The 23,879-nt window shown below is 32.4% G+C and overlaps 1 protein-coding gene across 4 annotated transcripts in view; it reads right to left on the bottom strand.

Moving 5' to 3' along the window:
* Nucleotides 1-23,879, bottom strand: part of LOC108906662 (GRAM domain-containing protein 1B) — a 35,129-nt gene that overhangs the window by 5,581 nt on the left and 5,669 nt on the right. Inside the window, exons 1-6 of one of the 4 annotated variants that reach the window (XM_018709980.1) lie at nt 21,733-21,825; nt 21,294-21,525; nt 19,611-19,921; nt 16,914-17,027; nt 11,588-11,763; nt 5,976-6,077 (exon numbers count right to left, since the gene is read on the bottom strand). In XM_018709980.1, the coding sequence (XP_018565496.1) occupies nt 5,976-6,077; nt 11,588-11,763; nt 16,914-17,027; nt 19,611-19,921; nt 21,294-21,525; nt 21,733-21,741 (944 nt within the window). In that variant the 5' untranslated portion in view covers nt 21,742-21,825. Of the gene's footprint in view, nt 1-5,975; nt 6,078-11,587; nt 11,764-16,913; nt 17,028-19,610; nt 19,922-21,293; nt 21,526-21,732; nt 21,826-23,879 lie in introns of those variants that run through there. The other 3 variants (XM_018709978.1, XM_018709977.1, XM_018709979.1) reach the window with 3 other exon arrangements.

The following is a 23,879-nucleotide window of genomic DNA, read 5'->3' on the forward strand; positions in this document are numbered from 1 at the left end:
TAAGTCAGTTAAATTACGATAAAGATGCATTATATGATGAATAGTCTGCTGAAGAGGAATTTGACCTATTCCATTTCGTTTTGAAGTTATTGACGAAATACTGAACAACTTTCATTTTTGCTTTTTACAAGTTTTTTATTTTTTTTAATTGCAAGAATGGCAGTTGATTGTGGTACTTTGTCAGTATTCTTTAATGTATTCATGTTAAATCACACCTATCAGAATGAAGAAATAACATTCAACTTTTGTTTTTCTTTCACATTTTTAAACTTGCCTCGTTTTCTGATTACAACAATGTGGCATATAAATGGTTAATTTTTCTGTTTTTGTAAAATGACGCAACTTTATGAAGAATAGACATACTATGACTCCAAATGAAATTTTAACAGATCAATTACATTTACAGTGACGTCAAAGTTTAAAAAACTAAAAATGTAATTTTCTCAAGAAAAGTGTGATATGTTTCAAGTGTATGAACTAATTCGAAGAATATCTGGCTCTGCGTCATGTGAAAATTGCATTTTTAGTTCTCTAAACTTTGATGTTGCCACTGAAAATTTGACTGAACTGTTAAAATGTTTGGAATAATGGTTGTAAAATTAGATAATTTGCAATTTTAACAAAAAATGTCATAACTGAAGTCAAAGCTGAGAAAATATGACGCCAATAAGACAAACAATTCTTGAATGTTGTGTCTGCATCCTAATAATGTATAAATCTGAAAGGTCCACCAACCCTTTTTGATTTAAGAAATATTCAAATTCAAAAAATAAAATTGAAAGTTAACAATTTTCAATTTTTCATCTATAACTTGAAAACAAAAGAAAATACGTTACATTTCTATTCGTCTTCAAATTCCCTAAATTAAACCGACTTTGTTACTCTCAAGATGACATCCCATAATGCGACTGGAACACAGGCACTTGATATAAATTTATTGGTTAAATTATACGTATGTTGCTGGTAAGTGTTTAATTTTGACAATTTCTTAAAATTTTGAAAAAAATTAAGAAATAAAACTTCTAAGAAATAATATAAGTACACATAATATTTAATTAGAAAACGAAAATATGTTTACTTTCTGTATAAATAATATATATGGGATGGGCCAATTTTAAAACTCTTTGGGGAATTTATCGTATTTTTCAAAGTAATAGACAAAAACCACATTTCAATTTTTCCTTCCTTTAAAATATTTCTTATTTTTGGTATTTTTTGTGATGTTGAATAACTTTTTTATATGTGAAATATAAATACAAAAGTAGCCTAATTCCTGAAGTTAAAACAGAAAACAAAATTTTATATATAAAAAAAAATATAACAGAAAACTCAAAATAAATAACTCGATAACACCATAACAATTATGAATCAGTACACAGCAAACAGAATGCAGATAACCAGTTTACAAGACACTCTCTAATTTCAAAATGTTCAAGTATATGAAACAGACCTATAAAAAAAAATTGTACGAATATCATGCACTACACATCATTTAAAAGAAAATTTTATGTATATAGGTATTAAAAACTCAAATATATTTAGGATTACCAAATAAAAATTTGGGTTGCAATTCAAAATTTGAAACATAAAAAAAGTGGCTGCTACTGGATCTAATGTGAAATAAAACTGCACAAAAATTCACTTCAATAATACCGAGAATTAATTTTCGAGGGATTTACAATAGATGGCATAACTTATGTTATATCGCATCAGACGCTTCTGTAAAAGATGTTAAAGCTCTGCCATTATACTTTACTTTTTATTATGTGCCATTTTGTGAACTGTAAACAACTCAGCTCTGAAGGGACAAAACACCATTTACGGGAAGTTTTACTTTTCTATTTAATTAAAAAAAAGTGCTGCTAAAAGTCATCGAGTGATGTTGGAAACTTACGATGAACATACTCCATCAATAAACACACGTGAGTATTGGTTTAAATGTTTTAGAAGTGGTGATTTCGATACAGTTGACAAAGAACGCCCCGTCAACTGAAAAATTTTGAAAATGAGGAATTAGAAGCATTACGTGATCAAGACTAATGTCAAATGCATGATGAACTTGCTGAATTGTTTAATGTTGATCGCACAATAGTTTCCTAACATTTAAATGCACTCGGTATTATTCAAAAGCAAGGAAATTGGGTGTCGTATGAATTGAAGCCAAGATATGTTGAACGGCGGTTAGTCACATGGGAACAAACAAGGGTTTTTTGTATTGTATCGTCACGAGCGATGAAAAATGGATATGCTATGATAATCCTAAGCATAGAAAATCATGAAGTTTACCTGGTCATGCATCAACATCGACGGCAAAGCCGAATATTCATGGTTCGAAGCTCATGCTCTCGACTTAGTGGGAGCAGTTTGGTGTTGTGTACTGTAAGCTGCTTCAATCGAATGAGACCATCATTGATGAACAAAACTGAACACAATTGATGTATTTGAGCCGTGCATTGAAGGAAAAACGGCTGCAATTCAAGCAATAAAATAATTTTTCAACAAGACAAAACTCGACCACATATTGCTCATGAAGTCAAAGAAATGCTGAAATAGAATATTTCACCCCGCCTGCCATATTCACCAGATATTGATCCATCGGATTATTACTTATTCAGATGGAACACGGTCTGGCTAAGCAGCCCTTCCAGTCTTACGAAGATACAAAAAGTTGGATCGATTGATGGATAGCATCAAAAGATTAGTTGTTATTTTGACGTGGAACCCGTATGGTGCCAGAGATTGAAAGAAGTAGTAGCGATGGACAATACTTTGAAAAATAATAACGTACACAATTTTTAACAATAAAGCCTTGAATTTACAAAAAAAATCCCTCAAAATTAATTCACTGTCATACTAAACATGCATAAAAATCTACTTCAAAAATAATTTTTAAAAATTTGTGTGAATGAAATGAGTATGAATAACATGTACATAATTCCCTCAGTTTTATAGAACTTCCATTCTTCTGGAAACTACCTCCCTAAATTACAAATACTGCAATATAGCGGACTGCACCTCATGACTCTTCATTCCTCCTCGTTTCGAACACGCATCTGTGATGAATGCTTTCCTTAATGAGTTATATACCACAAAAATAGACCAAGAATAAAAAACACCCTGTACCTCTTAAACAAATCCAGATATTGAGATGCACTTTTCTATATCTTGAACATCGAATTCGGGACAAGAAATTTCCCCCAAGTCTAAAAATTGGTCCTCCCTGTATTTCCAATATTAATTGAAAATATTATCTACATCAAGGAAAAATCAAAATAAAAGTATGTATTTCTGAAGTATCTGGCTAATTTCACTTCAATAGTGATCTTTAAAGGCCTAATGTATGAGATCTTTGCTGGTATATTATGCAATTGAAATGATAAAGTTATCTTGCATTATCTAGTTAAGTTTCAATGTACAGGGTGTTAGTAAATAAGTGCGACAAATTTCAGGGGGTGATTCTACATGAGAAAATAATGGCAGTTTGCTTATAAACATATGTCCGCAAATGATTCGTTTTCCGAGATACGGGGTGTCAAAGTTTTTCTTAAAAACTGACGATTTAATTTATTGCTCTGAAACCGGTCGAGATGTGCAAATGAAATTTGGTGGGTTTTAAGAGGTAGTTATTGCGCATTTTTTGACACGCAATTAAGAATTTTATGTTCATCATTGGCGCGCGTACGGGTAATAATCTCAATTTTTTTAAAGAAAAAAATGGTACGCCACTGAGATATTACAAATTAAAAATCATTTTTGAATTCCTCGTTCAATTTGTGACAAAAAATCTCTCTTGCCTTTTCTTCGTATGGGGCGCCGTTTTGATGCAAAAAAATAAAACATCTTAACGCGTATTTTTTATTTCTTTAATACATTACCTAGTAGGCTACTGTCAACATTTGTCTGTTAAATACGAATATTTTTAAGAAATGTCAAATTAGCGTTTCGTCATTATTAATTTATTAAGCTTTTAGTTTGCTATAACATTAGTGTTAATAATTAATTTTTCTTTTAACGAAAAAAATGGAAAATTTTGCAAATACGGAATTGTCAGACATGCATTTTGTCTACAGGTTCGGAAAGTACCGATGGTCCATCTGCCGCTACGTGAGAGCGATAAAATAAGACATAGAAATCCATGCGATAGAGAAGGATGGCTATAATGAAGGCGTCTCATAGTCACCGCCCGTTTCGCCCTTCCACAAATAAGATCCACTTCTTATTTGTGGAAGGGCAAAATGGGCGGTGACTATTAGACGCCTTCATTATAGCCATCTTTCTCTATCGCACGGATTTCTATGACTTATTTTATTGCTCTCACGTAACGGCAGATGGACCATCGGTACTTTCCGACCCTGTATGGTCGAAGTAATGGAAATGGTCGGCAAGCTCGACGATTGTCTGCTGAGTTGTATCCAGGAGTAGGGTACCTCATCACACAATATTTGCTCCTCTTCACCAACGTTTGCGCGAAAATGGTTCATTTAAGAAACAAACGGTTGAGTGTGGGCACCCTCGAGAAGTACGAACTGTGCAACTAGAAGAAGCAGTTCTCGAGTTAATTGCGGAGTCACCTGAAACAAGTACTCGAAAATTTGACAACATATTGAATGTAAGCAACTTCACTGTATTTAAAATTCTTAATTTTTTAAATGCCGTTTTGTTTACTGACGAGGCTACTTTTGGACGACAGTGTATATGAAATTTCTATAACAATCACTTATGGGCTGAGGAAAACCCCCATGGAATCTTTGAAGCTCATTTTCAGCATCAGTTTTCCGTAAATGTATGGCTTGGGGTAATTGATGATCATTTAATCGGTCCATATTTCTTCCCACAACGACTAACAGGCGAATCTTATCTTAATTTCTTACAGGAAGAGTTAACTGTTCTTCTTAAAGAAATTCCTCTACAGCTGAGACAACACCTATGGTACATGCATCATCATGCATGTGCACCATATGCACCATCGTGCACCAGCCCATTTTAGCATTAATGTACGTAATCACTTAGACACAGTATATCCAAATCGTTGGATAGGTAGGGGAGGTACGGAACATTGGCCTGCTCGATCGCCGGATTTAAATCCTCTTGATTTTTGCATTTGGGGTTTTCTTAAGTCATTAGTTTATTCCACTCCCGTTGAAAATGTTGATGAATCGAATTATAGTCAGCTGTGAGACACTAAGAAATATACCAGGAATATTTGCGCGAATACGACAATCAATGAGGCGAAGAGTTGAATCTTGTGTCACGTCTGAGGGAGGTCATTTTGAACATTTGTTGTAGCTTTGCGCCTTTTCAAAATTTTATTAGTGTTATTTTCTGTTATTGTTCTGGTTTAAGGTTATTGTATTAGATAGTTCTTGATAATGTATTAAAGAAATAAAAAATATGTGTTAAGATGTTTTATTTTTTTTTTGTCTCAAAACGGCGCCCCATACAAAGAAAAGGCAAGAGAGATTTTGCCACAAATTGAACGAGGAATTCAAAAATGATTTTTAATTTGTAATATCTCAGTGGCGTACCATTTTTTTCTTTAAAAATATTGAGATTATTACCCGTACGCGCGCCAATGATGAACATAAAATTCTTAATTGCCTGTCAAAAAATGCGCAATAACTACCTCTTAAAACCCACCAAATTTCATTTGCACATCTCGACCGGTTTCAGAGCAATAAATTAAATAGTAAGTTTTTAAGAAAAACTTTGACACCCCGTATGTCGGAAAACGAATCATTTGCGGACATACGTTTATAAGCAAACTGCCATTATTTTCTCATGTAGAATCACCCCCTGAAATTTGTCGCACTTATTTACTAACACCCTGTATATTGTTAATTCAAAATGTTACTGTATTAGTAGTATCAAATAAGTATAGTCACCATGCTCTCCTAATAGTAGGTTAAATGTTAGTGAATATTATTAATTAAAATCACAAGAAATCAAAGTTTCCTAAAAATTAGGAATAAACTTACTCTGGACTTTCCAAAACCGGAGCACAGTCATCAGAATCAGGGGTTGGTGGGGTGTGAAGGGAGAAGGAATTCTCTCTTGGGAAGGGAAAGGAATTGTTTCTTCTGAAAAGTCAACACTGACAACGTTAATTACAAATAAGGCAGTCAGTATTGAGCATTGATTGAAAAGTTTAACAAAAAAAACTGGTAATCTATGAATAGAAAAGCTATTAAAAATTGAAAAAAAAATCACTTCATGTTGCACCTTATTAAATTTTTCAATCAACTATTAACATAACAGCATTGGTTCGAAGAATAACAATCCCAGTTAGAAATGTTACAAGTCTTTAGTCACATTTGACTTTTTTACAGAAATAAACATGTTGAGTTCAATAATAAAATAAAAAAATAAATGTTATAACAAGAGAACATAAGACCCCAATAGCATAGGAACCTCACAACATTGTTTAACTTTGTTATAGATAAGCAATTACATAAGCTTAACTTTCTCGCATATATGTTTACGGCGTGAGCTTAATGACATAAATTCAGTCATTTTAATTACTATAGATCAGTGGTTATCAAAGTGTGGGCCGCGACCCCCAGAGGATGTCATGGGAAGAGGTCGCCAAAGATTTTACAAAAATATATTACTATAAATTTATTTTTTATGTTAAAAAATCATCTGTAATCGCTATTAACCCTCATTGCAGTGAGGTCCAAATGTTTACGTTAATTTAAATTTTTATTTACTAACATTATTAAAAAAAAAACATGCATAACAGTCAGCGACACAAAACCTCCACCACATTAATTAAACGATGACTTATTGAAGTGCATTTCAGTTAGTAGCACCAAATTAGTTGTTGGTATCACATTATTCAAAAAATAAAAATGTTTTATTACAAAATCAAATTTATATCTTAATGCACATAGAAAAATTCAGGAAAATCTGTTTTTTTATATTTTAGCACAACACAAGTTTTTTCAGGTGAAATATAAATAGTGTATCCTCGATATACCTTGGATTCGCTTACGTGTCAGCTCTAAACGACAGTGTCGCCGCTTCTGCTTATAAGATTATTACATTTTGTTTCACAAAAAAGAGATATGTTAAATCAAATCTTAGAAATCAAGAAAAAGAAAATTACCAATTATTTTCAAAGGCAATGTTAAAATTAATTTAGATACTTTTCTTCAGGGTACTTTTCGTTAGTTGTCACTGATTCTGTTTTATTTCGCTTCTACTCTTCAGAGGATTACTTTTTGTCTACTTTGTCTGTTTTGTTTATTTGTATAATGTTTTATGTATAAAAATATGTACATACGATTGATAAAAAAAAATAATGAGATTTTCAAATTATGCTTATTGCACCTGGTTTGTGGAGTTGATTATTTTTTTGTGCATTGGTAACACTATCACCTGTCAATCTTTAGGCAGCTGCAACGCTTAATTTGTGTTTAGCGAGCGAATGAGTAAGGCTTACTTCAGTATTTTTGGCGATTTTTTTGTGGCAAAATGTTGGATCAGAAGTTTGCCTGAAATTTTGTGTTAAAAACGGAATTAAATGTAGCGAAGCATTCAAAATGTTAAAAAATGCCTCTGGCGACGATACTATGTTAAAGCTTTAGAGTTTATCAATGGTACAAAAGTTTTCAGGAAGGCCAAGAAGACATTGAAGATGACGTGGGATCTGGGCACCCCAGCACATCCACTAATGATGAAAATGTGAAAAAAATTAAAAATATTGTTTCTGCTAATAGAAAAATCATCATCAGAGAAGTTGCTGAAGAAAAAGGAAACATGTGAAGCGATTTTTATGAATGTTTTAAACATGAAAAAAGTGGCAGCAAAATTTGTTCCGAAACTGTTGAATTTTCAACAAAAACAGCATCACATAACCATTGGTGAAGAAATGCTTACTGACCCAGACTTGCCCAAACGTGTTGTAACTAATGACGAGGAGGCGCAACTGTCTCAATAGAAATTTTCTGGAGGATCACAACCAAGTCCATTAAATGTTCTTGGTCTTTCTAACCGTTTTCTTCAACTACAATGGAATAATAGTTCATCACAAATTTTTACCACCTGGTGGTACAGTTAACAAGGACAAGGCCTACAAATTTTGCGCAATTTATGTGAGGTAATCAGGAGTAAACAACCTGAACTCTGGAGAGAAAACTCGTTGACTTTGCACCACGACAACGCACCAGCGCATACCTCTTTGCTTAACCAACGTTATAATAGATGAGATAAAATTAAACTGAATTCAAGACGATACCTAAAGGGGCATTCCACCAGTGTATCTAAAACTGGAAACTATATTGGCATAAGTGTATAATATCACAAGGGACTATTTTGAACGGGATGGGATAAAAATTGAAGATTAAATAAGTACCTTCTGAGAAAATTATCAATTTTCGTTATTTTTTATCAAACCTCGTATAGGTATTTAAATGTAACCAATCGGCAAATACAAAATTTAGATATGTATATGGGACGTTCTGTATCAAACGGAACAAAGTTGTGTCCAAAATTCATGTTGGCAGATTGTGAATGAATAAGGGCTTAAAAGATTCGTTAGGAATGCCCCTTTCGAAAGGCGTGAGGCTCTTTCGAAAAATTCAAAATGACGACCTAATATGGCGGCTAGAAGTCAGCAGAAAAATCATATATTAGAAAAGAACATTTGTAAAAATCTTATATCAAGATCAATTTAAGCTATATATAGCTAGATATAGCATTAAAATATGTTATTAAAAAAAATAAAAATAAAAAAAATTAAAATTAAAAAAATTAAAAAATATATAGGTATCGGGTTTTGAAATGAAGACAGTCTCAACCCTCAACGCAGAATCGATATGATCGCAAGCATTGAAAAATTATTTATATGAATTCTCTGTAAATTTTTGCAGATAATTCGACTCTATAATATCAAACAGAAATCACGAAAGCCCTTTAGCCTTGTAAATTTAGTCGTTCAATCACAAGTACTTCCTGCAAACTTTAGCAATTCATGCCTGTTATGAGCGCCATATTGGATCCACCATTTTGAGGTTCGACAATCTGACTCTGGAAATTAAAACTATGGGTTTAAAAGATCCCCCAGTAAGCCTTGTTAAGTTAAAATGATTGATTCTGGGATCGTTAGTATCGATTTCTCAATAATATCTGCGATTTTTTACCCCTATGGGCGCCATGTTGGATCCACCATTTTGAGAATGGATAAATTGACTTTAGAATTAATATTATTCATAATCCACAAAGACCCCAAACAAGGCTTTATCGGGTAAATTTAATTGCTGAGCGATCTTTTATGTATTTTAGTGGCTTTGAGGCGTTATAGGTGCCATATTAAATCCGCCAATTCGAAATACGTAAAAAAACTATAGTTCTTTAAAAGCGCGTCAAATACATATATTTTAATGCTATATCCGATTAAACTGATTTTGATATAAGATTTTTACGCCATTTTGAATTTTTCGAAAGAGCCACACACCTTTTGAAAGGGGCATTCCTAAGGAATCTTTTAAGCCCTTATTGGTTCACATCTGTCAACATGAATTTTGGGTACAGCTTTGTTCGGTTTGACGCGGAACGTCCCATATACATAATACATGTATACTTTAATACCAAAAATACATGTCTATGTACATACATACAGGGTGATTCATTAACAATGGGAAAATCGAAAACTGAAGATACTACACTTGAAATGGTGACCATTGGCGCAAACATGCCTTATCCGAAAGTTGATAGTTTCGGAAATGCAGGGTGTTGAAAGTTAAAATTTTAAATCGTTTTTTTGCGATTATTCTGAAAATATGTAGGTTAGGAACTTGAAAATTTGTGAAACTATATTTTTTTAGGCGACGAATAAGATGCGTGTTGTAATTTCAGCATTGCTCATAGAGGGCGCCACTTACGACCAATTTTACCGAAAATTTAGTTAATAACTTTTTACCCTGTATATTTAACATGAAACTTGATTCAAAACCTGAAAGAGCTATCATTTTTCCATTAATTATGTACTCTTGTTTCATTTCGGTATCTCGATCCGTTTTCGAGAAAAATCGATTTAACGAACACTATGTTTTGATAATATGAGAAATTAAAAGCGAAACAAACCAAGTGTTTCTTCGTGTTATTACAACAATTAACAATAAAACAAATAAAATACGTAATTATGATTTAAAGTAATTGTTCGAAGAATCCACCGTTGACACTGATACACTTTACACGTTTTCTGAGAGATCTTCGAGTTTGAAACAACATATTGGGATTGCGTCTGACTTCGTTGGCAGCGATTTGTATTCTTTGCCACAACTCTTCACACGAGCCAATAGATTCTTTGTAAACTATATCTTTCATTCGAGACCAAATAGAAAAATCAAGAGGATTGAAGTCCGGACTTCTGGATGGCCAAGCAAAAATGCTTACATGGCCAATCCAGCGATTTGGAAAAACTGCATCTAAATATGCACGCACTGGCCAAGAAAAATGCGGTGGAGCTCCGTCGTGCATGAACCACATGTCTCTTCTTAAATAAAGTGGAACTTCTTCAAGCCGTGGAAGCATTTTTACTTGGCCACCCAGAAGTCCGGACTTCAATCCTCTTCATTTTTCTATTTGGAAGAATCTATTGGTTCGTGTGAAGAGTTGTGGCAAAGAATACAAATCGCTGCCAACGAAGTCAAACGCAATCCCAATATGTTGTTTCAAACTCGAAGATCTCTCAGAAAACGTTGTGTAAAGTGTGTAAATGTCAACGGTGGATTCTTCGAACACTGACTTTAAATCATTATTACGAATTTCATTTGTTTTATTGTTAATTGTTGTAATAACACGAAGAAACACTTGGTTTGTTTCGCTTTTAATTTCTCGTATTATCAAAACATAGTGTTCGTTAAATCGATTTTTCTCGAAAACGGATCGAGATACCGAAATGAAACAAGAATACACAATTAATGGAAAAATGATTGCTCTTTCAGGTTTTGAATCAAGTTTCATGTTAGACATACAGGGTAAAAAGTTATTAACTAAATTTTCGGTAAAATTGGTCGTAAGTGGCGCCCTCTATGAGCAATGCTGAAATTACAACACGCATCTTATTCGTCGCCTAAAAAAATATAGTTTTACAAATTTTCAAGTTCCTAACCTACATATTTTCAGAATAATCACAAAAAAACGATTTAAAATTTTAACTTTCAACACCCTGTATTTCCGAAACTATCAACTTTCGGATAAGGCATGTTTGCGCCAATAGTCACCATTTCACTTGTAGTATCTTCAGCTTTCGACTTTCCCATTGTTAATTAATCACCCTGTATAATGTAAGTTTAAAAAGATATTTGGTTATAACACGATTCGTCTATAACACGTCTTCGCGTCACGACCCTATACCTGCAGTATAACGAGGACATACTGTAATTATTTTGAAATTTAAATACCCTAAATAATACAAATCAAAGGTAAAATAATAAAACATGCAAATTATCTTATATTTAATGTTGTTCCATTTATTAGTTATATAATTTGATTTTTTTAAATCTAAACTTATGTTTACCCATTTTACTGTTTTCATGATTACCCTTCCAACCAATGCTTCCAAATTATTTTAAAAATCACTTACTTTATTGGCTTTTCAGCATCAGATTCAGAATTATCTGTAACATCTGTTGGAATGTGTGAGTCGGACCCATTTCGTTTGTGTCCCAGAACAATGCCATCTTTGGCATCGTCCTCTATTATTTTATCTTCCATAATGAACTGGTTTATTAAACCTTCTACAGCACTATTGCACTCCTGCTGGAACACCAAAAAACTAAATAATTATATAGAGGATCTAAAGTAAAAATAAATTCAATTGCAACTTCTTTAATACGCACAATTAAGAGTAAGAGATTTTTCTTATCAACAATTGTGTTAGTTAGGATAATATTAAAAAACTTAATTGAAACCTAATAAAATGTTTATTATACTACACAAACGAAACAAAATTGTGTTTAGAAAAATGTACTATAAGTATAACTATGTAACCTCTAAAAATGAAATAACTATATTTGTAGAACATTTATAAGATTTATGTACCAAGTATTTTGTTACAAAGTTAATAGAAAAAGTTTCATATTTTACATTTTAGTTTCAAAGTTTATGTCTTATGCTTTCTTTTCGGCATTTTCATACAAAGTATGGCTAACAAGCACTTCCGGAATATTGAATTTCGTTCGGATTACAACATATTCTATGTCTGAATTACTGAATATATACAGGGTGTTTCATTTCCGGTGTGCCAAACGAACACAGATAAAGTAATTTTGAGCACAAAAGTTCATATCGACATGTGTCCGAAAACGCCCCCTTGGCGCTACGCCCCTTTAAAGGGGGCCATTAAGACACAATTTTATTACAATGTCCCGATTATGCTTCGAAATAAATAAATAAAATTGTATACAGAGTTACCATTTATTACCAAGATACTAAGGTTCAAATTCCATAATTTTTTTTGTTTGTCAAATTCGTAATTCTTTTTCCGAAAATCGAAATCATTGACCATTTCGAGATAAAAAAGATATACTTGTTTCATTACAATATCTGCAACGGTTTTCCAGAAAAAGCCGATTTTAACTTCTATTGCTTCTTCTAAAAAAATTAAAAATGATAAAGAACCTAGAATTCTATTTTCCCTACATGAAATGAAATATATCTTTTTTATGTAGAAATGGTCAAGGATTTCGATTTTCGAAAAATGAATTACGAATTTGACAAATAAAAAACTTACTGATTTTGAACCTTGACTTGCCCCCCGTAGGGACGCCCCTGAAAATAAATGTGCCAATTTGGTTTAGATAAAGTAATTCCTCGTAATAAAAGGTACCTCTGTATAAAATTTTATCAATTTATTTTGAAGCATTTTCGAAATATTGTAAGATCTAAAAAAAGGAGTAAAAGTGGCCAAAAACAGACAAACAAACAATCTGCCGGGGTTTTTATGATCGGAAATTTATTCCAGAGGTCAAAAATAACTCGTATCCACAGCAGTTTTCAATTTTGACGAAGACCACTTTTTATAGTGTCTTTATTTGATTTAGAAAAATTTTATTCAAACTATACGTTATTGTTGTGATACAAAAGACTACCGATGTTGTTATTACAAAAAAATTCTTATTTAAATAACTCCTCTCTGCCTCCCCATTAGTGAATAAAAGGAGGAGAGTGGTATGAGATTTTAATTGAATTTCCTATTAATAGAAGACGTAATTGAGGTGGGTTTAGCACATCTCATGTGATGCCAAATTCATTTCAATTTTATATATTTTTTTAATTTCCAGTTAAATAATGATTTTATACAAAAATAAAATATATAAGGCCAGTTTTTTTATCATATTTTGTTTTCTGTTAATATCTGGAAAGGTGACAAACACCCCATTAATCAGATTTTTATCAAAAATTCATTGATGACATGAGAAAAAAAATTCGAAATAAGAATTAGTTTTAAGATAAATTTAAAGCTGAAATTGTAACTATGAGCATTGTCTTAGAAGTGACGGTATTTTTTTTTATTTCTGTAAATGCATTTATACCAATGGGTTACTATATCAAAAAGTGACATCTATAGGGCGTTCCACCTAAGAGGGATTCTTCTGTAACTCTGTAACTGTAAAATTTATTTTAAAAAATGGTTTTAATAAAAGATGTCTGGAATCATGTGGGCCATGTAAAGAAAATATTTTTAGCTTTGTAAGGTGTTCCATTTCGCGTGGGCACTACATAACTTTGTTATTTTAAATGGAACATCCTGTATATTATTGCGTTTCTGAATTCCTTGGTTAATATTAGTTAGGGTTTATTCATGGTGCATGGTGTTTAAAACTTACCATTTTCGAGATAATCAGTTGTTTTTGAAAAAAAAATCGATTTCAGCTCCCTAAATGCGGCTAGATAGCGTCTAAACCGTAAGAGTTAGAAACCTGCAGTTTTCACAGTTCATTTTGTCATAAATTACTCTATCTTGTCATCTGTGAGCAAAACATGTACGTTATTCAGACTCGGAAATACTGAGACCTACATTTAATAATCTTACGAGTTGAAAAAGTTTTTTTTTCAAATGGAATGACCTATATTTATTGTTACGGGTGAATGCAAATTTGAATGATCTTTTGACTGATCGAAGGTTGTCCATGCTTATCTTTGACAGTTTTCCAGAAAAATCAAGTTCTTTTCTAAAGTCCTAAAAAATAGCTATGTAACAGCGTCAAGAAGGCCTTGCAATTGTATTAGTATTAGTACAACAAAAGCACAGCACAGCACATCCTTATCGCATCCAATTACACCAAGGGTTACTAAAAGTAGACTTTCAGCAGATACTGGAGTTTTGTTAGTGGGCACATGAGATGTTAAATCAAGATGATGTTTTCTTTAAACGGGTCATGTTCTCCGATGAGGCTACTTTTCATAAAAAAGGTTTCGTTAATAGCCATAATTGCCGTTATTATGACACAGTAAATCCTCACCAATTCCGGACAACTCATAGCCAACAATGCTCTTTGAACGTGTGGGGAGCAATTTTGGGAACCCATGTCAATGGACCATTCTTTTTTGATCAGCATCTAACTAGAGCAGTTTATTTAAACTTTTTAACAAACACTCTAGAAAATTTGTTAGGCAACATTCTTTTAGCTACACTTCGAAGAATGTGGATGCAACATGATGGTGCTCCACCTCACAATACCACTACGGTTTGTCAGTTTTCATACGAAACTTTTCCCAACAGATGGATTGGGCAAGGGGGAACAGTGAGTTGACCTTCAAGGTCAAGATATGACAAGTTGCAACTTCTTTTTATGGGGATTTATAAAAAGCAAAGTTTATGTTACACCACCTACCACCAACTACCACGGACATGTAAAAACTGAATTCGTTTGTGTATTAATCAAAATGGAAGACATTCGAGCAATTGATGTAAATTAGCGGTCTAAGTATTTTTCTCCTTGTTGTGTTCTGAGTTTCAGAATGTTTCGTTTTGCGTTTTATCTTGGTTCTTTAGTGGTTAATTTTTGTTTGTCAAACCACTTTTTAAACAAGCCAGTAAATATTGACATGGTCAGTCCTAGGCCTGATAAAGTGCGAGAGAAAAGTGGTTTTGCAAGGCTTTCTTGACGCTGTTACATAGCTACATTTTCGGACTTTAGAAAAGGACCTGATTTTTCTGAAAAACTGTTAAAGATAAGCATGGACAACCTTAGATCAGTCGAATGAGCATTCAAATTTGCATTCACCCGTAACAATAAATATAGGTCATCCCATTTGAAAAAAAAAGTTTTTCAACTCGTAAGATTATTAAATGTTGGTCTCAGTATTTCCGAGTCTGAATAACGTACAAGTTTTGCTCACAGATGACAAGATAGAGTAATTTATGTCAAAGCGAACTGTGAAAACTGCAGGTTTCTAACTCTTACGGTTTAGACGTTATCTACCCTCATTTAGAGAGCTGAAATGGTGATTGTTGCCAAAAATAACTGATTATCTCGAAAACGATAAGTTTTAAACATCAAGTACACTTAATAAACTCGACCTAATATTAACCAAGGAATTGAAAAATGCAATAATATACAAGGTGTTCCATTTAAAATAACAAAGTTATGTAGCACCCACGCAAAATGGAACACCCTGTAAAGCTAAAAATATTTTCTTTACATGACCCACACGTCGATTCCAGGCAACTTTTATTAAAACTATTTTTTATAAATTTTACAGTTGCACAGTTACAGAAGAATCCCTCTTAGGTGGAACACCCTGTATATATGTTAAAGTACATACTGGCATATTAAATTTCATTTAAACTGCGCAAATCATTACTTGGATAAAACCAAAATGTTTTGCCACCTTCAATGCCACCTAGAGGCTAAATATCTACTGTGTGTATTTTTATTTATGAACACCATGATATATTAAATTGTAAATAATTTATCTTTAGCAATAGTATGTAAAATATTAACAGTATATACAATATACCTGTAACTTTACTACTTTCAGATGTTAGCAAAAATATTTTTTTAGCAAGTCATTTATCAATTGCTTGATAATAAATAATAAAATTTCTCCACTTCTGTACTTTCATTAATACTAAAATAAATTTTAAATAGATTAAATTTTATTAGTAATTTTTAGTTTTCTTCTCTTAAATTTTTTGAAAAATTGCAAAAATTTGCAAGTCCAAATAAATTATTTGACGAATGTCCAATATTGAAAATATGTGTGAAAAATTATCAGCATAGGTTGATAGATATAAATTCTTAATGGTTATTGAAAATCATCTAAACAATTATGAAATATTAATAAAAAAGATTATATTAAAAAAAAACAGATCTTTAAATAAATGACAAATACTGCTATATAACAAAATACTTTACTATTATTATTGTATTCAGTATTACTGCAGAATGCACTCAAAATTTCACTGTTACACAATCAATCATTTTGATATCAGATACAACTATAATTCACCTCCGTATAATTTTTATAATAAACACAATAAGAAGTAGACATTTCTATACGATTGTATTCACTTCAATTTACAGCAAATTGAAATACATTTTAACAGAACTGATACTATCTCACTTCATATATGATAACATATTAACTGTATCTTATCAATGTTTCATTACACAAAAGGGAGCCTTTATTATATATACCAAATGTTTTTTTTTAATATCAGACAGATATAAATAATCAACAGTTAGATACTGATAATAAAAACCATATAATTTTCAGTTTTTGAAGGAATCGATTATTAAAATATTTATGACTTTCTAATTAAATAAACTTTATCCATTCAAATTTTATTTAAAAATGGCACAAGCAGTGCCATTTCAATAGGTAAGTTAAGAATTTCTACATAATTTTGTTACGAAGTTAAACAATCTCTTTTCTAATATGTTGTACGGTATTTTACTTACCTCTGTAAAGGAGTCTGATAATTTGACAGAAAATTTGTCCTCCTCTGTCACAGGGGCAATATAATCTTCGTCGTCGCTAGTTAAACCGAGTTCAGTACCGTAGCATTGATGAACCTTAAAAAGTACAACAAATGCCGTATGACAAAAGATATACTTGATTCCATTTGATATTTAAAAATAACATTAAAAATGTGTATCCCATCAAATTATATTTTTAATCAAATTAAGACTAATAGGATTTTTTACATTTTTGCAAGCGCAATGAAAAAAAAAACAGTGAGATATTTTTGTTTTTGAATTTTCCAAATTTGAAAAGTAGAAGGAAGTAACATTGATAAATAATAATATCCAAGTAATTATAACTAGTATTAAGACTTGCAGGAAAATAATATTATGAATACCTCATTTAACGAATACTTTGTCGGTATTGAATTAAAGTCACTAAAATGTCAGTTACTTTAAATTTGTCATATAAATAGCGTCATAGATCCACACAAATTTTTACCAGATGCTATTTAACTTGAATATTACGTCTAAAATTACTTGTATCTAAAAGTTTCTATTAAGGAGGTTTATCGGGTACGGAGGTACATCTAAAGTCTAACGAAAGTTTCTGTAGATTCGTTAGTGACTAAAGTAGTAAGCCTTTAGATTTGTCAACGTTGCACTTGACTGGCTCGGTCGCCTCGGCGTTCGTTCGCTCGCGTCCAATCATTCTGTTTGCTTGGACACCTGCAAATTTTAAATAATACGCTAGGTCGAGACCGCGACGTTGCCGCTATAGCGCATATGAAGGAAAAGTTAATCAACGGCAGCAGTTTGAAGGAGAATTATTATAAATTATGTATCTTACAAGTACCTAATCGATTTCTACAAGCTGTCATACGGTTCCTTAGATATCGGTTGTCTATTTATACAAGTTGCTGTGGAAACTGTTCGTCAATTGTTGGGCATTCTAAGTGGAAAGACCAAAAAAATCCGCATTCTCATAAGACTTCGTACTAAGTCGTGACAAATTATTTTATTAATATCTTGTCTCTTAGGTATCCAAACAAGTCATAATTCTGTTTGAGGATTTTCTTCATATCAATAAGCTTATATTAATTATTTTATAAATATTTGTTTGTCAATTCCAAATCAGCTCCTTAAGCTAATTATGAATTTCATTAAAATGTATCTTCAAAGTCAATTTCCTAATATAGTGAAAAATTTAATTTTGAATCATTCACTATGCATAGAAAAAAAGGGAACTTCTGCTACATTGCATCGGACATTTCTGTAAATATATTAATGTCAAAGATCTGGCTTTACGTTTTATTATGCGTCATTTTGCTGAAGTGTAACTTAACAACTTATTTTTTCTCAACTCCAAAGATATCGAATTATGAACCAATAAAACACCGTTAGCGGGAAGTATTACTTTCCCTGTTTAATTGAAAGAAATGCGCAGCGGAAGTTCGTCGAGTGCCGTTGGAAACTAATGATGAACATACTCCATCAACAAAAATGTGTGAGTATTGGATTTGATATTTTAGAAGTGGTGATTTCAATATAGTTGACAAAGAACAAAAAAAGTGCGAAGATGAGGAATTGGAAGCATTTTTCAACCAAGATTCTTGTCAAACACAACAAATTTGCTGAATCATTGAATATTGGTTGCACAATAGTTTCCAAACGTTTAAATGCACTCTGTATGACTCAAAAGCAGGGAAATTGGGTGCCATATGAATTGAAGCCGGGAGATGTTGAGTGGCGATTTTTCATATGTAAACAATTGCTTCAATAGCAAAAATTAAAGGGTTTTTTGAACTCTACTGTCAATGGTGATGAAAAATGGATACACTATCACAATCTTATGTGTAAAAAATCGTAGGATTTGCCTGGTCGTGGACATCAACATCGACGGCAAGGCCGAATATTTATGGTTCGAAGCTCATGCTCTGTATTTGGTAGAACCAGTTTGATGTTTGTACTATAAGCTGCATCAACTGAAAGACACCATCACTACTGAACACAATTAATGGTTTCAGCCATGCATTGAAGGAAAAACTGCCGTAATTCAAGCAAAGGTACAATAAAGTCATTTTTCAAGATGGCAAAACTCGACCACATATCACTCATGAAGTCAAAAAATATTTAGAAACGCTGAAATGAGATATTTTAGCTCATCTGCCATATTTACCAGATATTACTCTATCGGATTGCTACTACTTATTCCAATCTATGGAACACGGCTAAGCAGCGCTTCTAATTTTACAAAGATAAAAAAATGGATTGATTGATGGATAACATCAAAATATGAGTTGATCTTTCTACGCAGAATCCACTGCCAGAAAGACGGGAAAGTCTGGCTAGCGATGGGCAACAATTTAAAAAATAATAATACGCACAATATTTCGCAATAAAAAATTAATCCACAGTCACAGTATGATAAAAAATGTCATATTACCTTAATTTAAAATTAAGGATATATTCATTGTGAATAATTACTTAAAACTAGCCTAATTATATGTAATTTTTAACAAAAAAAAAAAAGTTCTTTTTAATTTAGTGTAAAGTCAATGTGAAAATATCCCATTTTAAAGTCACTATGAAAGCATATTTAATAAAAATAGATAGAATACACATAGCAAATAAGCTACATCTTAACAAAAATGCAGTTTCTCTTTAGCATAACTAAAAAGATACAAAACCTACCCATTGCCACATTTCCTGTGCAGACATAGGTTGATCCATAAGAGCATTTTGCCAAAAACGAAACAACATCAGATAGGTTTTGTCCCTGGCAACAAAGCTGGTAAAAAAATACTTGTCGCTCTTGGTACTTATCAACACAGCATTCGGTATAACTAAAGCGGTTTTTTCTTTGGTTATAGAAGCTACGTCCTTCCATTTTAACGTAAGATTAGTTTCCCATCCAAAAATGTTAGCGTAGAAACATAAATAATTTTGCGTTACGTACAATCTACCTTGCACAAGGATCTCCTTTTGCAGGGCACAGGAATAATCTGGAGACAAACATAAGCAAAAGTGAAAACATTGACTGACTGCTGTTGAACTTACAAACAATAAATGGTAACCGATATACGAGGGTGGTCCCAGAAGTACCCGGCCTGACCTAGAGATGGCGGTAGTTGTTTGAAAAATATCACTGTATTAGAAAGTACATAATCTTTAAAGCATATGTTTCAAATTTGAAGACGCCATGTTGTTTAGTATCTGTTTGACAGCCATCAATAGTGAACGTTTTCAGTGAATTTGTGACGATGAAGAAAATTGGTCATTGTCTCCATGAAACAACACTTTCTTCTTAGCCAAATGCTTGATTTCTTCGCTCAAACATTGCTATAAGTTCACATAATACTCGCCGTTGATAGTTTTTCCTTTTTCAAGATAGTCTATGAAAATTATCCCACGCGCATCCCAAAAAAACGACGCCATGACCTTGCCTGCAGATGGAATGGTCTTCGCCTTCTTTGGATCAGTCCATTATTTTGATTGTTCTTTTGTTTTGGGTGTGAAGTGATGGACCCATGTTTCATCCATGGTTATGAAACGGCATAAAAATTCTGCTTTGTTGCAGTGAAACTTTGCTAAACACTCAATTGAAACATCTTCGCGACACTGTTTTTGCTCGAGTGTGAGCAAATGCAGCACCCATCTCGCACACAGCTTTCTCATGTACAAATTTTTAGATAATATGCGATATACCGCACTTTTTGAAATGCCTACTATGTCTGCTAGCTCGCGCAATTTCAGTCGAGGATCATACAGTACCGCTTTGTGGATTTTCTTCACCATTTCTGGAGTCGTCACCTCATTTGGTCGACCACTGCGATGCTCGTCTTGGCAGCTCGTACGGCCTCGTTTAAACTCTGCTACCCAATATTTTTCTGCTGTAAACGAAGGAGCAGACTCACCCAGAGTAGAATCTAGTTCAACTTTTATATTGGTTGGGCTGAGGCCTTTCAAATAAAAGTATTGTATCACATAACGATGACCAATTTTCTCCATTTTCACAAATTCACTGAAAACGTTCACTATTGATGGCTGTCAAATAAATACTAAACAACATGCCATCTCTAGGTCAGGCCGGGTACTTCTGGGACCACCCTCGTAAATTATTGATACTATTGAAAAAAATTGTTTTATCTAAAAAAATATATATAAGTACATTTTCAAATATACTTATTGCTTAATTCAACAGATATAAGTTAATAAGACATATTAATCCAGAATTTGAGTAGATTATTAACTCAATTTTTGATAACAACTTGCAGGTGTACATTTAAGTAGATAAAATAAATTTCAACTGAAATTTTTTTATAAAAATGTCAATAAAGGAAAACATTCATAAGGTAATTAATTTTTTTTTCTTACCAACTACTAATCTCTCATCATCAGGCACTTCTTTGAAAAGTCTCTTAAAGTCCTCAGATCTAGACTTATACGAAGGATAGAAGTTGAACCAAGAAGATTTCTTCTTAGATCTACTGTCCCTTTTATCTCTTATAGAATTACTACCTGATTCACTCTTAGTATCTGCCTGCGGTAGAGTTACTTCAACATTGCTTGTATTACTTAGACGACCACTAATTGAACCTTCCTGACTCTAAAAATAAATTATTAAGGATTTACATGAGGTATTTTTAGATTTCAAAAGAATTTTAATATCTTCCTCCTTTTTTAAAAAAAAAGAAGCTCTAATCCTTCAATTCATCAGCCAATCAATTACTTATGACTTAATTACATTCTGCATCAATATTTTGCCCTATTAATGTTTATTTTATTACATATTTCTTTCATTATTACTACTAACCTGAGTCATTTGTTAAAATATGACGATCACTGTGGAAATATTCATGAACTCCACTTCAATACATCTACTACTAAAATCATTATCATTTTCATAAATTATTGATTAACTTATCAACAAAAATCAAAACAGCTTTGTTGTTTATGTTCTATTTAAGTCAGTACCTGATAAGTAGTCCCTTTTGATAAAGGTACGTTAATTCTACAACGTTCACAATAATTATTGTTTATGTACCTCACAAACTAGGATAAAAAATGTTATCTTTACATTTAGCAGGAATATGAGTTTGTGAACAAATTTTATAAATGTATTAGTTTACTGATAGGAATATACACAACCACTGAAACACCACTGAAAAATTAAATTAATTTAAGCGATTTAAGTAAAAAACTAAAGAAATAATTATAATAAAAATATATCTTGAAAAGTACGGATAATTTACTTCAAATATATTGCAATAAAGGCTGAATTGAAGTAAAACTAATGGTGTCTATCAAAACTTAAGTTGCTTGAGTACTTCAGAAACATTAAACTAAAATTTATCATTTAATTGTAACTAGATATGTATGTACAGCCTCAACAAGAGAAATACCTCCTATTTTTATACGACTAATGATTCACAAGGAATATTTTACAAGTATTATTTGATATGCTCCACTGTAAAAGACTGAAGTTTGCTTATGACCTGATATTATACATGCTATTGCCAATTTTTATTACTGTATTTTATACAGGGACAAATTATTCTTTTGCAATTCATCATCCAGTTGTAAATCTAACATGCTACAATAATCTTATAATACTGATACACACTGTATTAGAGGGACCCAATTGCCTACTAGATTTATGAGTTATTTTGTCAACTTATTTATAACAATGGTATTACATACCTATTAGTAATATTGTAGTCAGCATACATTGTGAACATTCTATATTCCTGACTATAAGAATTTTATTGATGTGTCAGCTTTGACAACTTTATATTTTAATTTAGTTAGAACAAAATTAGGATATGCTCGGCTTATCTGGAATCCTATATACAAGGTGGGTTCCAAAGTAAACAAGACTTTTTAAAAGTTTTTTTAGCAAAACCAATTAATTGGCGATTGGCACAGTCTAAAAGCATGTTGAATGAGTGTTTTAGATTGTCGACCAAGATGTCCTTCAGGATGTCAGTACAAGCCTTTTGGATGGCTTCTATATCCACAAAACGCTTTCTTTTCATAGATAAATGCATTTTTTCGAAAAGGTAAAAGTCACACAGTACCAAATCAGGCGAATACGGGGATTAGTTGACAGTTAAAATGCGATTTTTAGTCAAAAAATTGATCACAAGTATTGATCGATGAGATGGCGCATTATTATAGACAAACGTCTATTTCCTTATGTGCGATATTCTGGCCAAATATGATGCACCAAATGCTTCAAAACGTCAAGGTAGAATTGTGTATTAACGGTTTGGCCCTGTTGAACGAACTCTTTGTGGACAATGCTCTTAGAATCAAAAAAGCAAATCAACATTGTCTTCACTTTTGACTTGTACAAACGAGATTTTTTGGATTTTGGCTTGTCTAATACCTTCCACTTGGTACTTTGTGGCTTGGTTTCTAGATCATATTGAAAACACCAAGTTTTATCACCAATCACAATGTTATAAATGAAGGTTTTGTTCTTTTTGACCTCCTTGATGATGTCCTTCGAACAAACCGTGCACACTTTTCGGTAACTCAAATGTTCGGTCAAAATGTGATAAACTGATGTTTTTGAGATGCTCAATTTCAATTCCATAAATTTCGTTGAAGATTTTGGCTCATCTTTGATGAATTCACACATAGTTTTGATGAAAACTGCAGTGATCATGGATTTCAGTTGGCCAACATGTTGCTCATTATTTATGTCCTCACAACCGTTTTTAAACCGCTTATACCACTCATGAACTCTGCCACGGGATAAACAATCATCACCATAAACTTAGTTCATCAATTGAAACGTTTCAGTAAAAGTTTTACCAAGATTAAAACAAAACTTAGCATTAGTTCTTTGGGATGCTCATTTTTGTACCGATGACACAAACGTACTATCACTTCAGTACATCAAAGTACATCAGTGAAGGATCTACCTTTCCAATGCATGTAATTGCACTTAGATGG

This window comes from Anoplophora glabripennis, unplaced genomic scaffold, assembly GCF_000390285.2.
Source record: "Anoplophora glabripennis isolate ALB-LARVAE unplaced genomic scaffold, Agla_2.0 scaffold185, whole genome shotgun sequence".
NCBI lineage: Eukaryota > Metazoa > Arthropoda > Insecta > Coleoptera > Cerambycidae > Anoplophora > Anoplophora glabripennis.